Source organism: Lachnellula hyalina (assembly GCF_007821495.1).
Source record: "Lachnellula hyalina strain CBS 185.66 chromosome Unknown contig00016, whole genome shotgun sequence".
Lineage (NCBI taxonomy): Eukaryota > Fungi > Ascomycota > Leotiomycetes > Helotiales > Lachnaceae > Lachnellula > Lachnellula hyalina.
Window position 1 is genome coordinate 165,654 of NW_022157130.1, and position 15,475 is coordinate 181,128.

The 15,475-nt window shown below is 48.5% G+C and overlaps 5 protein-coding genes across 5 annotated transcripts; 1 reads left to right on the plus strand and 4 right to left on the minus strand.

Annotated features, from left to right (window-relative positions):
* Positions 1-140: 140 nt before the first annotated feature.
* Positions 141-3,399, minus strand: treA (Acid trehalase; the record flags this gene model as incomplete). The annotated part of the gene is made up of 5 exons (XM_031145999.1): positions 141-1,279; positions 1,344-2,918; positions 2,980-3,035; positions 3,095-3,142; positions 3,218-3,399. The coding sequence occupies 5 exons, from the start codon at positions 3,397-3,399 to the stop codon at positions 141-143; spliced, it is 3,000 nt and encodes a 999-aa protein (XP_031008422.1).
* Positions 3,400-4,128: 729 nt separating this feature from the next.
* On the minus strand, positions 4,129-6,361 carry ucp3 (UBA domain-containing protein; the record flags this gene model as incomplete). The annotated part of the gene is made up of 4 exons (XM_031146000.1): positions 4,129-5,943; positions 5,995-6,105; positions 6,170-6,186; positions 6,244-6,361. The coding sequence occupies 4 exons, from the start codon at positions 6,359-6,361 to the stop codon at positions 4,129-4,131; spliced, it is 2,061 nt and encodes a 686-aa protein (XP_031008423.1).
* A 1,030-nt stretch (positions 6,362-7,391) lies between these two features.
* YML079W (Uncharacterized protein) lies at positions 7,392-8,042 on the plus strand (the record flags this gene model as incomplete). Its single annotated transcript, XM_031146001.1, has 1 exon — positions 7,392-8,042. The coding sequence occupies one exon, from the start codon at positions 7,392-7,394 to the stop codon at positions 8,040-8,042; it is 651 nt and encodes a 216-aa protein (XP_031008424.1).
* A 532-nt stretch (positions 8,043-8,574) lies between these two features.
* Positions 8,575-11,480, minus strand: fic1 (Ingression protein; the record flags this gene model as incomplete). Its single annotated transcript, XM_031146002.1, has 2 exons — positions 8,575-11,200; positions 11,248-11,480. The coding sequence occupies 2 exons, from the start codon at positions 11,478-11,480 to the stop codon at positions 8,575-8,577; spliced, it is 2,859 nt and encodes a 952-aa protein (XP_031008363.1).
* Positions 11,481-12,604: 1,124 nt separating this feature from the next.
* lcc2_1 (Laccase-2) lies at positions 12,605-14,437 on the minus strand (the record flags this gene model as incomplete). Its single annotated transcript, XM_031146003.1, has 3 exons — positions 12,605-13,846; positions 13,896-14,141; positions 14,222-14,437. Coding segments are annotated over 3 exons (1,704 nt in total), but the record flags the coding sequence as incomplete, so codon positions are not given.
* Positions 14,438-15,475: the final 1,038 nt, after the last annotated feature.

Sequence of the window (15,475 nt, forward strand, 5' to 3'; positions counted from 1 at the left end):
AGGGATTCATCTACGAGTCTCTTGGCCAAGACTTTCAGCCGACTTCTCAGCAGGAACATGTCTTAGAATACAATTCTCTGTAAAAGTTACTTTTGCTATTGTAAATCCAAATCCAGTATTTTAGGTACAGTATGTGTTTTTCAAGATCCACGAACCAACACAAATTCTCCAACCGTAGCCCCCTCGCCATCTCCCTCCCAACACCCCTCAATAACAAGCCTAACATACTCACCACTCCACGCCCCACCCGCCACCTCAATCGTCGTCGTATTCCCAACCACCGGCACAACATCCAGCCCACCATCCGGCGCCATCCCAGCATCAAATGGCAGATTGGGCGAGATGTCGTTGATAGTAATGTTAATCTCGCGGCCGTAGATACCCGTGCCGTCCGTGCTATTCCCCAGATACACAGCTGCGGACTTGGGCGGTCGGGCGCCCCAGTCGAAGAAGAGACTTGAGACGGGGGACGCGGGGATGGATGTCATGTTGACGAGGAGAGACGAGCTCTCGTTGGTAGAGGGCTGCCAGCGCGTCGCGGATGCGCCGTCAATGGCTGCGACGGGGAACTGGCCGCTGGCGTAGGGGTCGGTGCTCGTGGCGGGGAGGCATTGCAGGAGGTTGTTGGCGTTGGTTGCGTTTTGCCAGTAGAGGCGGTTGGGGATCGTGAGGGTTTGGTTTATGGCGAGCGTGTAGTCCGTAGTGCCTGGCGAGTCGGGGGTTCCGACTGTTAGGGGAAAGGTCGTGTTGCCGTAGAAGTCAGCGACGCCGGCCGAGGGTGGTGTGGGTGAGCGGGTTATGGTTGTATGGGTGTTGTTGAGGCTTGCTGATAATGTTGCTCCGGCGTAATAGAAAGTGCGAACTCTCACATACGGGATTTGTGGTGGAAGGGACGGATTGATAAATAAAACAGGTTGGTCTGTTCGAATCCCCAAGAACCCAAAAGGCACTACTTGATTCGCACCTCCATGGCCAGTGAGAAACGGGAACGCTGGGTTGGTGTCTCCATTCAAGGAGACATCGTCAACTGCTTGTTCCGAGAATTGGAAAAAAGGCGCACGGAGATATGGAATATAATTGTTGAGTGTATATGTATATGCTGAGCACCCGGAGAGAGCTAATGCATTAGCATCGATGGCGAATACTGAGTAAGTCATTGCAGGTCCGTTTGGTGATTGCTTGTTGGCATAGTAATCAAGGTCCAGCAGTTTATCCTCAGCAGTGTAATCCTGGCCGTAATCCAAGGGATAGGTAAGAAGTACAACATCAGCTTGCTTGACTGTTGAGGTTTGTGTAATTAGCACTGTGCACTCAAATGAACCACATTGTTATTCAGGACTTACCAGCAACACTATTGTTCATAGTTTGATATTCCAGGGTGATATTAGATGCTGCTATTGGGTACTCGATGTTCTCCCATTGATCTTGCCAAGTCTCGTTGATCGGTTGTCCCTGGGCGACTCTCAACCAATTTGCCTGCTTCAATAATTCCGCCGCCGAAGCAATGGTAAAAGCTCCATTGTCAACATTATTCGCATACTCGTCGGGATCAGTCATGTTGTGCAGCCAGTAGCTCTTCGTAGTATCATTGTATTGTAGCAAGTGTCCAGTCATGATAGCAGCAGACTCGATAATTTGTCTAGGTCCATCCTCGAACCAAGTTTCATTGTTCGTGACGTTATACTGCTGGAGTAAGTTGAAGGCAATATCGTAGTTGAGATGATATTCATAATCGAGGCAAGGACCAGTGCCTGTGCAGTTGCCATAGCGGCCAGCAGTCCATGAGTAAAGAGAGCTTCCGTTTGGGTATCCGTTAAAAGCCGCATTATCAAGAGCTTGCTGATGCTGCTTAACGCGGAAGTTGCTGATTTGCTTGGCCCAACCGGGAAAAGCGAGATTAAGTCCAGGTGACATCCAATAATCTGCATCCCAGAATACCAGGCCAGCGTAGGAATCAGATACCAAGCCACCCACTGCTACCGAATTGTCGTTCAAACCGCTGCCATCTGGTTGGATGTTTTGCAGAAGATAGTAGGTGTTTGCTACTGAGCCAATGTGCAAAATTTGAACGTTTGTGTCTTCAGGGAGCTCTCCTGTTACGGGATCAGTAAAGTCGTCCACTGAGTCTTCAGTCATGATCTCTGCCCAAGCAGCAATATGCTCTTGTAGAAGCGTATCCCATCCATCTCTTTGCGCCGCAGCCTGAGCCTCGCAGGCCACCGAGGAAGCATCTGAAAACTTGTCGTTTGAAGCCGCCCCTACATATTTGTAGAAAGTGGCTGCTTCTCCCTTCTTGAGACTGATATTAAAAGTTTGGCCAATCGTCGTATCATTCGGGCTGATATAAGGACCTTGTGCCAGTGATCTCGAGGACAAATCGGTGTATGAGTTGGAGAAATTCGCCCCCGAAACAATACAAGCGGTGATATTAGCGAGTCCATTCGGGTGAACAGAAGTACGAATCGTGGTCCCGTTCGTGTCAAGTCCCTTGGTATCTAGATATGATCGAGCAGCGCTTCTACCATCTAGCAAGTCGGTAACCGTACCCGAAACATCATCGGAGGGAATAATGGATGCTTTTACAGCTATAACATTCGGTCTCTCCCTACTGAAAATGGTTGCATAGGAGACATTGAAAGACGTTCCGTTGTTTGGACTCCAAGTATAACTCCATATTCCAACACCGGTCTTGAAGGAGATTTTGGAGGCGAAGTTAGAAATCGTGGTATTGCTAACTGTAGCATCGAGATAGTTGTCTCCGAAAGCAAAGATAATTGCGGTTGGATGAGGGATTCCAGAGATGAAAGACTCCCAGCCGTACTGATTTAGCCACGGGTAGTTAGTCCCAGTGCCATTGGGTTGGACATTGTAGAAACCCGAGATTGTAGAGAAACTGATGCGGGAATCAAAAAGAGGCCCTGAAAGATAAATATCAGCATAGGATAACGAAAAGAATCATTTAGCTCTCGATCGACTTACATCCATTCGTTGGTTGTGTACCCTGAGCATTTGTCTGGTTGACATCGATCTCGAAGCTAGCACTTACGTCAGCACAATACAATATCACTTCAAGATTTAATGAGTGAAAACCTACAAAGGCCCTGCAGCTGCAAGAGAAGCCCCAACATAACTACAATATGCCCTACAAGTCAGCCATCCGATTGCCTTTTCTTTTCCTTTTGAATTATAATTCTGATCCCTTCATAGACTCACTCACCCATTAGCAAGACTCAGCCTCGATTGATACTGGCCCGGAATGTATTTCGTAGCAGTCAGCGACCACTCGCTCTGATTCCACTCATAAATGCCACTCCCAACAACCGAGAAATCCGTCTGTGCAGCCGTGAAGCCCACAAAGAACAGCTCAAGAAGGACCGGTAGTATACGTAATAACTGCATCCCGTCGTCGTCGTCGTCGTGGTCAAGGTGTTAATCAATGGACAACGACTTCCTTCCCTTTATCACGCATTACGCATTACGCAATTTACATAATTTCAACGGTACTCTGGGCGGCACCCTGGAGACCCCGCCATTAAGTTTACCTTAAGCTCATCCATCTATTCCGCTCGCTCCCAATAGTACTAGTGCAAGACCGACTATTACTTCCAAACCAATCACCTCTCCCATGCACAGGAAATGCATGCGAAAGATTATATTAATTACTATTACTTGATAATCTTACATACTCACCCTCACCTTTGCGCAGACTCGGAGGCTTCGGAGGATGAAGAGGTGAAAATTCCAATGACGAATTCGCATCACGGGGATTCACGGCACAGTACAGTGCAGTGCAGCTACTCCGAGGGAACCGGCTTGGTTTTTGATGCCACCAGTGCCAAGGTACGGGTAGCATCAGGTGAGCATCAGGTGAGGGCAATTAAGGTCACCCGAGCACAACGAATGCCAGGAACGGGATATCCCAGTTAGTATATTATTAGCATAATGCTTCATTTCCTAGTCATCCATCTTGATTGATCTTGACATGAACATGAACATACATGTTAACTAAATCTACAGAAATCTTAATCTTGCATACAACATACATTAAACCCCATTTTCCCACCTCATTGATTACACATTACATTTAATGCCAAATAATCGTAGTTCTATGTTCAAATATCCATTTGACTATCTCGGATACCTAGCACTAATCGTACCCCAAGCATCAGGGCTATGTCTCCCATTTTGCCATCCTCCAGCGTCAATATTGACGCTCTCCTGACTGGCATGCCTCGCTCCGTTTGGAACCTGCGGGAATGGATTCATATTACCTACTGAATCCCCTGCTGGACTATGTACACCACCTCCATTCGACATGAATGGATTCCTATTGCCTGCCATTTGTGTTGCAAGGGGGTTTGAAATGCTTCTCGGTTGCGGCGGCGGCTGCTGCTGCTGCTGGTATGCAACGGTTGATGGCATGGCCATGTTTTGAGCTTGTATTTGGTCTTGCTGTGTTTGCTGAGGTTGCTGGGGCGTAGGGGCTACTTGCGGTTGGTTGTAAAGGTCAAGAATAGTGCGAGAATCCGCTCTGCTAGTCTGTTGAGCCATCGGAGGAAAAGTCTGCTGGCGAGGTGCCTGTTGGAACTGATTCTGTTGCTGGTTTTGTTGCTGGTAGTCATATGACTGCTGAGGCTGACTGTTTTGGAGGAAAGGATTCGATTGCGGTTGAGGTTGATTTTGGTAACTATGGAAGGCAGCTGGTGAGCGGTACTGCTGAGGTGACTGCTGCTCTATAGGGCTCTGATATAGATTTTGCCCCTGAGGCTGCATCTGTTGCATGAATGGATTGCTTTGAAAATTGGTATTGATCGGTGATACTTGCTGAGTCTGAATTTGAGTTTGTTGTTGTTGTTGCTGTTGCATAAATGGATTGTAGTTAATACTCTGCTCCACTTGTTGAGGCTGTTGGGGCTGTTGTTGCACATTCTCGTAGATGGGTGGATAGTATTGTTGGGGAATAGATGGTACTGGAGGGGTCATTGATTGTTGGTACATTTGTTGTTGATTGGATTGTTGCTGGGGACCAGGAAGTCCACCAGTGTGGTTTGGGAAAAGAGGTGGCTGAGGTGATGAAACGGCCATGCTTTGGAACGCCTGGTTCAAGCCTACTTGGGATTGTGACGGCATCAACCCAAATGGGTTGGATGTCTGCTGGTATGGGTTCTGGTTCGGTGGCGGAGGAAGAGATCCAGTAGACTGAGAGGACTGGGGCGGTGCAATTGGAGGCGGGCTATCTAGCATATCAAATGGATTTGAAGTTTGCCTCGTGGCTTCCTTATGTGGTGTACGATCTATCGTCAACCCAGCAGTTGGACTCAGGGGAGTTCTTGATCGCGAGGAGGGTCCAGAGGTGTTAGTAGTAAGGTTGGGCTTGGGCGGCATTCGAGGAACACCATTTCCCTCCCCAAGCCTAGCTAATGTCTCGATGGATTTCTCCAGGTTTCCAGAGAGACCCTTCAAGACGGCGATATTTCTCTTCTCGTCCATAAATCCCATATCACGCAACTTCGCCATCTTCATGTCTAAATCATCGTCGTATGTAGCACCTACATTATTCCCAAATATCCTCGACTGTTTGTTCATTCTATGCGATGGCGATCTCTCGTCAAAGGCATTGAAGTCATCTTGCTGTGAGGCTTCGAACTCTTGTCGTGCGGCTGTTTCCCGTTTAGACTTCGAGGATAATGGGAATATCGACGACGCTGATCTAAAACCAAATCTCCTGCCCTCTTTCGGGGGTAGAGGTGGCGGTTGATCATCCGAGTTTGTGCTTCCAGTATTGTGGCGTGCTGGGGCCTTGACTGCTCTATCTTGATACTTCTGTCTAATGAACCGCTCCATCGCCGAGTCTGCTTCGTCGACGTCGAACGGAATGGGCGGCCGCGTGTTCTGGGGATTGTAGATTCGATTCGACACGGTGTTTCCAACTTTCTTCATATTCTGCCAGATATTAGCATCCATATCGCTTGATTAGAGAGCTTCAATCCATACATCTACTTGTTCGTTCGACCAGGAATCCATGCTTAGTGATTTGACCTTTGTTATATGGGTGCCCAGCTTGCGATGCAAGGCGGCGCATCGCATACATAGGAAGACACCCAGCTACACGGTATTAGTATTCATCCTGTGTCTAGAATATGCGATTCAATTCGGAGAAGAAGCTTACACTCCAGCTGGCCCATCCTGTCATACATGTCAACACAGTTGAAACCGAGCACAAGCGGGACGGGCATGTCTTACCTGGATTTCTGGCCTGGCAATCTGCGCACACATTGTTCCCAGGCACCGACTTGATAAGGTCCTGTAAAGTGCGCTCATTGCGCGCCTGCTGTCTCTTGCTCAACGCTCCTCCGGACATGGTGGAGGATTGTCCACGAAATTGTGATTAATCAGTATGGCGATGATTCCTTCGCAATTGTCCCCCAGACAAAGAAACCAGCTCGAACAGAATTACACCTTTATACAATGCATTGAGGAGAATATACATGCGCTCGTGAGGTCGTCCAGTCGTAAATCATGAGGGGAGGGAGGGCACAACCGTGCTTGATGGCAGGAAAGGAGATTGTAATAGCGTAGATGGTCAGGGCGCAGAAAGTGCTTCGTCCATGTGGTTCGTTCGTACGCGAGGGAGTTGAAAGAATCGCTTAAACGCCACCGAAGGAATAGAACTCTTTAGGAAGGAAGGAGGACGCGTGCGCGTGCTACTTACATAACTCTTGTCTGATATATTTTCTTGGGCCAGCCAAGGACATATAAGCGCTATTGGATGAAAGCGTTGGCTGATATTATTCACATACCTTTGCATTGTTTACTTTGATGCCCTCCAGTCTGGCTTTTACTGATGCAGTTATCTTCACAGGAACAGATTACTAATGTATACAGTAAGCAAGCATCAAATGGAGAGACAGTTTTGAATGTCGGGCACTGAAGCCTCTTGCTTTACTTCGCAGCTTCGATTATCCATTTCCAAAAACCGCTTTCCTGTTAATATACACTCTCCTCCGTGTATCTCACCGCTTCCACTTGCTCTCGAGTCCAAGCGTTTAGCAATCCCCAACATTCTGCTTATCCGGCATACCTCTCTCTCTCTCTCATACCTCTCTCTCATCCGGCAAATTGTTCTTGGGAGGGACGATGTGGCAATGTAGGTCACGTACTAGCAGGACCGTTACAAACCTCTCTTCTTCCTCTGTATATCCGTAGTGCTTACATGCTCCACTCTCTTCTTATTCCTAATGCGTGGCCGCGGCGCTGTACGTGAGCAAGACCCTATCCTTCGTACTTCGTATATATATCCCCCTTCCCCATAAGCACTTGTATTTCTAGAACCCCTCTCAGCATATACCCACACCACCATCCCTCCCCCCCAGTGCAAGAAACAAATCATCATGACACTACCTACCCCCAGCCCATCCTTCTACCCCTCCACTACCCCCGAACCCCCCCACATCACCTCCCTCCTTAAGCTCCTCGCCCTAGAACCCAACATCGAAGGCGGATACTTCAGCGAAACCGACCGCGCCCCCGATACCGTCCCCACGCCCTTCCCCTTCTCCACATCCTCCAGCACCACAGGCCTCGCGCCCCATCGCCCCGGCTTCAACCCTCTCGTCCGCAACTCCAGCACCACAATCTACTACCTGCTCACGCCCACATCACCACAAGGTGGATTCCACCGGAACAAAGGCCGCACTGTACACACGCTGCACCACGGCCGCGGGCGATACGTTCTGATCCACGCCAACGAGCCCGGGGACGAGAAGCGGATCGAGAGTTTTGTCGTGGGCAAGGATATCGAGAAGGGCGAGAAGCTGCAGTGGATAGTGGAAGGCGGGAAGTTCAAAGCTTCGTATCTGCTGCCGGATGAAGAGGGCGGGACGGAGAGTCAGGGCGGGCTGCTGATTAGCGAGACTGTAGTTCCGGGGTTCGAGTATTGCGATCATGATTTTTTGCCTGAGGAGGGGCTGCGGGAGCTGGTTGGGAGGAAGAAGGCGGAGGAACTGAGCTGGCTTTTGAGTCCATTGGGGAAGAAGGCGTGATTGGAAGGAAATATAGAAGGTTTGGGATGTATGTTTGGGAAGAGAGAATATGATTTGAGCGATAGACTTGACAGGCTATGGTTATATGGTACGTCGGATATAGTATCTGTCACAGGCGACGAATTCGTTGCATGACTAACTATTAGAAGACAAGAGATTGTGATGTGGAATAAAATTCTCCCTGTGGACACTCTCTACTGAAAGCGGAACGAGCGAGGTGGTGTTGAGGCAGAAAGGGAATCAAGCCTAGAAAAAAAAAGTAGTTAGATCTCGAGTCCCTTGGATGACTAAAAATATGCATCTATTGTGTATACTCCCCCCAACCGCATTGCAATACAATGACTTTTCTACCTAGACCGAAATACAGAAACGCCAAAAGACAATGCCATGCCACATTCAAGCAGCGCTTGCGAGAAATACGCAGATGCCCATTATATACCCACCCTAAAAGATGGAAGAAGTGCCCTGACCACGCCTAGTTTGAAAACACGAAAAGCAATCGAACTCCTCTCAATATTACACGAGTAATGACTTAATATCCCCTTCTTCTCGAGCGCCCGCCACCTAAATCAATATTCTTCATCTCCTCTAATAAAGCCCACGCGTCTCCTCCACCAGATTGCGGCGGTGGTGCCGAGCCCATTCCCATGGGCACTTTTGCGGGTATAGGTGGTGCTCCCCCTGAGCCTCTATAGCCGCTATTTCCAAGTGGTGAATAGTTCTCATTGGCATTATAATCACCGGTATTAGGTCTCGCTTGACTCCTTGGTGTATAACTATTGTTCTGGTATGGCGTTATAGGAGCGAGAGGACTCGAGTGTGGAGCGGGTTGAGCCGACATTCTGTTTGATTTTTTCTGCAGACGGTTACGACCTGTGGGTGTCATAGGGTCGGACGGGCCGCTCGTGTACGTCGGGGCAGGAGGTGTTGACATGGAATGAGGACGTGGAGCCACTTTCAGTTGCCGTCGGCCTGAAGCAGAAAGGGGTTGCGGGCCGTTGGGGGCTGGTCGGTGATTCCGGTCTGGAAGCTGGGACGCGTATTTTGGACCTTTGCATTCTAGTAGTGGTGCATAGTTGGATTCGGGGATGTGGTCACTTGGATCAATCTCCCGACCATCATGCGTAATGATCTTCGCATCTGCATCTGGCTCCTTCGTGTCGTACTTCGAACTCAAAGAAAGAGTAGATATTGAGCCAGAGATCTTGGGATTCAATGCATTGTATGAATCAGGACCAAATGGCACCCCGGATAGTCGTCTTCCGTCATCGACTGGTGCAGCGTAAGGACTGACGGACTTTCTCGCTGGCACTCGTGGATCGGGTGAGATTGCCCTTGGCTTCACAAGAGCGACGGTAGTATTCGAAAACTGACTCTGTCTATCATCGTACGAAGCTGCAGCAGGTACGAATGGAGGTGGTGCCTCCTGATATGAGAGCGGATGGGGCCGGCTTTGCTGATATGGAACCGAGTCTGGTCTGCCCCGAGAATTTCCACCTTGTTGATTGTAGCTTGCTCTTTTTTCGTCGTATATCCTCTCAGATATCTCTTGCGCAATCATAGGGTCCATACCGGGAACTAGTGTTGCTGGAACTGGTATCCCATAATCCTCAGCAGGGCCAACCGATGGATCATACGACTGCTTCCTTGATTGCTGACTTTGCTGCGGCATTTGACTATATGCTGGCCGTGGAGAGACAGAGCTTGCTGTATACGACGGTTCTCTATATGAGACCTCCGAGTTGGAAGCAGGATATCCGGAACTATTCGAGTACTGGTGACTTGGAGCACTGTTCGCGGCACCTCGACTCGAAATGTCACTTCCCCGGCCATTTAGATTTAATGGTGCAGGCGATGGGACCTGATCATATTTTCGCTCATCGTATTGTGATGAATGTGATGTGCTTCCTTGATGTCTTGAATATGGCGATGGAGACGGCGGAGCATCTTCGACGGTTGGTTGCATAGAGCCGTAATCATTAAATCTTGAATCATATGAGTCATGTTGTGGTGTTGTTTGCTGAAAGCTGCTATTGTCAGATTTTCGAAACTGGTCATCGTGTCCAGGAGAACCATAATGTTGATAAGAATTGCCTTGCGAGTATGCAGGCATAGAGTGCCCATGAAAATCATCTGGTGGCATGTCGTATGGGTTCAAGGGTCTTCGATCTGATGGGTATCCATAACTTCCTTGGGATATCATAGCAGGTGCTGGGCTGACCTGATTACTCCCATGCCTACTTCGATGAGCAGGCGGAGGGGGTGGAGGGCCTCCAGGGCTTGGTGTTGGGCCGAAATCTTCCGGTTGAGGAAGCTCGTAGGGGCTGTGTTGAGAATTATACGCGTCTCGCGGATCAACCTCTTCGTCTGCCTCATAATGTCCTCTGCCATTGCCATTTGCTGTGTGATTATTCGTAGCTGCTGCAGGATCGTATATCTCATATCTCTCGTGTGCAACTGGCTGTGCAATTGGTATAGGAGCAGCAACGTATCCGTTCATGCTTGGGCTATTGTTATAGCTTGGGAAGTGGCTCGGAGGAGTGCCATATTCGACATTTTGAAGAGGCGACTGGTTTGGGATGTAACCGGGGCTTTGATGTCCTCGAGGCGGGGTTTGAACGTGATCTGGAATAGCGCTTGGTGGTTGCCCCCGAGGTGTCGTTGGGGCATATTCTGGAGTCCCTGCCGACTGGTGTCCACGCTGAGCATAGTCTGGTGTCCCAGCTTGAGGTTGATATCCTCGGGGTGGTGTTTGGACGTGATCAGGAATTGGCGCAGGTGCTGGGGCTCCAGTGACTGGATCAGATGGTAATGGTCGTCTCTTAACAGGAGTAGACTTTGGCTGTCTCGGGCCCCTGAGAGAATCTCTTGCCCCTTCCTCAACTCCATTCGTGGCGGCTTGCTTGGTCTTCTCTGGCTTGTCCTGCTTTGGCCTGGTGTCGTAATAAGTGATTTCGATTCTGATCTCCCCCGCGTATTTCCCCCTGCAATTCAAGTTGTGCCACAGATCATTCTGCCCTCCACCTGGTATTACTACATCTTGCAGGTTTATCCAGCTCTCTCCAATCAAATCCGTCTTTTTATCGTCATTGAACACGGAGACCTTCAGCTGATAGTAGTCGGCTGAGTCGTGTACGGTGAATCGAAGCTCTTGGTCCCTGATAAAGTCAGTAGAGTTCAAACATCCGCTCTAGAACTCTCATACCATCTTGGGGTTTGACCTCCTCGGCGATCAGTCTCTGTCTTCTTTGCTTCCTTGCCTAGCCTTGCCGCGCAATACGGATCCTGCTTCCCAATGGTCTTCCTATTTGGCAGGTTCTTGGCACGATCAACAATAATAACAAGAGTTCCAATTTCCGGGCCATCAACGGTCATATCAGAGAAGATGCCAGCCGTATGCATGGAGTTGAGGCCATTGGCCCTGGACTTGGTCGCCATTGTGAGTTGAGTGCCGGATTCGAGTGCCTTTGTTGTGATTGAAGTTTGAGGGGAATCTCGGGATTGTAAACAAGGCTAGAAAGCTAAGCTCTAGCTGAGCATTATCCAACTCCCAGACGGCGCGAAGATACACCAATGCAAGCTCTAGCACAAGATAGACTGCATGGTGGGAGGGGAATTATTGGGATGATTATTGGGATGAGTGAGGGAGGAAGTACAATGCAATGTGCATTGGGTAATGTGCATTGGGTCGTATTGCAAGCGGTGGCTGGATAGCTCCGCTCCGGTACAAACTCGAATCTGGAGGGGCTGGGGCTGGGGCTGGGCTGGGCTGGGACGTAACCTCGCCAGGGATCTTACAATCTTATCGCATGATCGTCTGTCTGTCTGGTCTCTTTGCGGTCGATCGATCAATCAAAAATCTAGAACTTTTGCGATCATCTATATTATCAGATAATTAATAATCAATAGGTACTCATTCAAAATCTATACCTTGAATGTTGTTACTGGTGTTTGTTTACATTCGTCATCGCGGAGCTTTGTATTAGCGACCCCCTAAAATAGAATTCTGCCCACAAGATCTTCACAACGTGACATGCAGATTATCGAAATGTCTGCAACAATGTTTCAGGATGATTGTCTGATGATTGTCTAACTGGGGATGATGTGTTATTACTTACTAGTTGCCCAGTTTTCCTAACTATCGTTGAGGTAGGGCTTAAAATGTCACGTGAACACCCCTTTTCTCACTCTGAACACGGCTTGCGACAGTGCAAAACACAACCTAGAGCTTGGATGAAATGGTTCATATTTATTAACACACTATATTTGACTCGGTAATGTGCTAAATCTCAAATATTCGTCCTAAAAGCGAGATACATGGAAACCCAGAAAACACCCAGAAACCCAGTTCCACGAGCTATGCTGCTCTAAATCGAATCACAACATCCTACTCCCCCCCAACACAGCAGCAGCCAGACCGCAGCCAGATCGCAAACAAATCCCCACTACCAATCCCAACACTACCTGTCCGTAACCCCAGCACAAAAGAAAGTAAGAAGCAAAGACGTGATTTAAACCAAATTCAAGCGGACACTTTTTGTCCGATCCTCCTCAGTGATTCCTTACACTCCAGAGTCATCGGCGACGATGTCATCGGCCGTGGCATATGTAGTCCAAGCATCACAAGTATCACTCAAGACAGTGGAGTCGATAAGTGCAGCAATCTCAGAGTAACGCTCAACGATTTGGAGAGCGAAACCCTCACTGGTATGCCAGCCAATATGGCAATGCAGGAGCCATGCACCTGGGTTATCGGTTTTGAAAGCAATGACTAGATAGCCGCCGGCAGGCAACATGGCGACGTCTCGGCGGGGTGGGTTAGTGAGGGTGAGATCCACGGTTGAGGAGTCGTAGGTTCCCGTGTCTTGGGCTAGGATGTAGAAGTCGTGGCCGTGGAGATGGATGGGGTGGGGAACGGTTTGGATGGTCTCGATGACGAAGTAGACCCATTCATCTGCCGTGTCGACCTCAATTACGTGCGATGAAGTAGTGAAGTTGGTGTCATCGTTGTAGATCTGGAGGAGAGTTGGGTCGGCCCACTCGACTACAAAAGTAGTAGCTGCCATGTACCATTTGAAGAGATTGCTGCTCTTGCCGACGGTGACGGCAAAGTCATCTTCCTCGCTATCGGAGCTGGCGTCAGATGAGAGATAGGGGACGAGATCAGCGATAGCTTCATCATCGCAGTTGTCCGTATATGTGAATGCGGACGTAGTTGGGTCGCTAGTGCTGGTCGAGTCGTAGCGAACTATTCCCTTAATGTTATCGGCATTGTCATTGTCACTGCAGAAGGTTTGCGGAATCGCTCGCATCCAAAAGTCTCCAGTGGTTTCCGTCGCATTTAGTATGACATCGTATCGTTGTCCCATGCCGATTGAGAGGACATCTGTAGTATATGGTACTATGGGAACGAGATCCATGGCAATGACAGTAAGCGTGTGGTTGTCAACCATAAACTTGAAGTGAGAATCAATGGCACCGTTGACCAGTCTAAGCCTGTACGTTGATCCAGCAGTAACATCCATCTCGAATCGCGTTCCCGCATCGTCATAAGTGTTGGTGCCGTTAATGAGTCCGTTGTCCAAGGTGGGCGGGCCGGACGTCTCAGCAGTGCTATATATCTCATCTGCAGTTTGGTGGGTCCAATCGTTCAAAAAGATGTGTCCCTTATCGACATCGTAGTTCGCAGTGGCAGGTCCATTAATGAGGATGCCGCCGAGAACGCCTTCCCAAGCTTGTAGAGCAAAGTGAGAGTGGTACCAAGTTGTGCCATATTGTGTGGCAACCCAGGTGTAGGTCATAGACTAGAAACTATTAGCTATGCGGTCAATTCGACGGATATATGAGACTCACCTCTCCAGGCGCAAGTGGGCATTGAGTGATTGAAGGCACACCATCCATTTGGTTGGTGAAGTTTTGTCGAATACCGTGGAAATGCAGACCGGTACCGTTGTTTTCTAATCCGTTATAGAGGTGAACAATAACAGTGTCACCCCAGTTGGCAATAATTGTCGGCCCAGGGAAGGAGCCGTTAACCGTTAGAACGTCCCTTGAAACGCCATCAAGTGCGGCTGTTGTGTTGGTGAGTTCGAACCAGTACTGCAAAAGTGTTAATTATATGAACCAAAAGTGTGAAATTATAGAAAAGTTGAGACATTGAAAAATTAGGATGTACTGACCTCGACGGTGTCTCCAGTGTCAGGAACCTCAGTGTAGTAATCAGTAGACAGATCATAATCTCCCCAACAAGATCGATCACTGGCTGAGTTGGTGCATCTCTTGCCTAATTTATGAGATTCTGCAGAAGGAGCAGCAAAGACACCGGATGATATCAGGGCCAAGCTGGAGGCCAGCAAAGAAGTGAAATGCATGTTGATGGATGGCAATCCAGAGTAACTATGTAGGTAGTGCAAGGAGAAAACAGAAGAAGTAAATGAAGCTCCCGAGAAGGAGGAGATGATCAGAAGAGACGAGTGAGTGATGATACTGATACTTTCAAACCAGGCATTTCCAACATTATTATATATTCATTGAGACTCGCCCATTTCCATATAAACGTCCCCGCTCCCGCTCCCCGACCCAAGATGCACAGGGGGTTGAGGCTACATTGGGATACTTTAATCAAAGCAACTAGGTCAGGTACTGAATTGGGAAGCCAACGTATTGACGCGTACTCCAACATAGTGAAGCTAGGTCATAGGATATTCTCTGAATAGAAACAATATAAACGTGCACTCTAAGCGACAGCCACCCTAGAAGGATTCAAGCCTCCACGAGGACGTACTCGTACTCTTTGCTTCAGAAGTCCTAAAGGCAGTGCTACTTCTAGGCAGAATTCGTAATTTACTACCGGTAGTCATATATGCTAGACATGCCGGGGACACTTGGAAAGGTCAGCGGGAGGACCCGACTATCCCAGCGGCCAATCTAATCTGGCTTAGCAAACGTAGGCTAGGATATAATCGAAACGAAACATACGTTCACTGTTCAGCTATAGAACAAAGCGTTCGTCACTAGCGTAATGCAAACCAACTTTAGTAATATCATCAACGCGTTTGGTCCACGCATCCCCAAGGGCTTTATTGAAAGTGGTCCCGATGAAAAGGGACTAGAACAAGGCCATGACTTCAACTGCCGGATATCTTATTGTACAAGCCACCCTGCTCTGAAGATACAGAGTATTGTCACCAATACTGCACTTTTCCACTTAAAACCAGGATGTGACTAGGGTGATAGAGGGTTTTAATTGGTTAGAAAAGCCCCTGGATCGATCATGTGTGCCTTATTTAGTGATCAAACTGCTAAAAAACCCACTTTTTTACTAGAATAAGAATGTTTCCGGCTGCTAAAATCCATATAAGCCCTGTAAAAGCATTTGTTTTGGAAAGTTGGCATTAATTATGATAACACCCTGTAATGAAACCCGTTAGGAG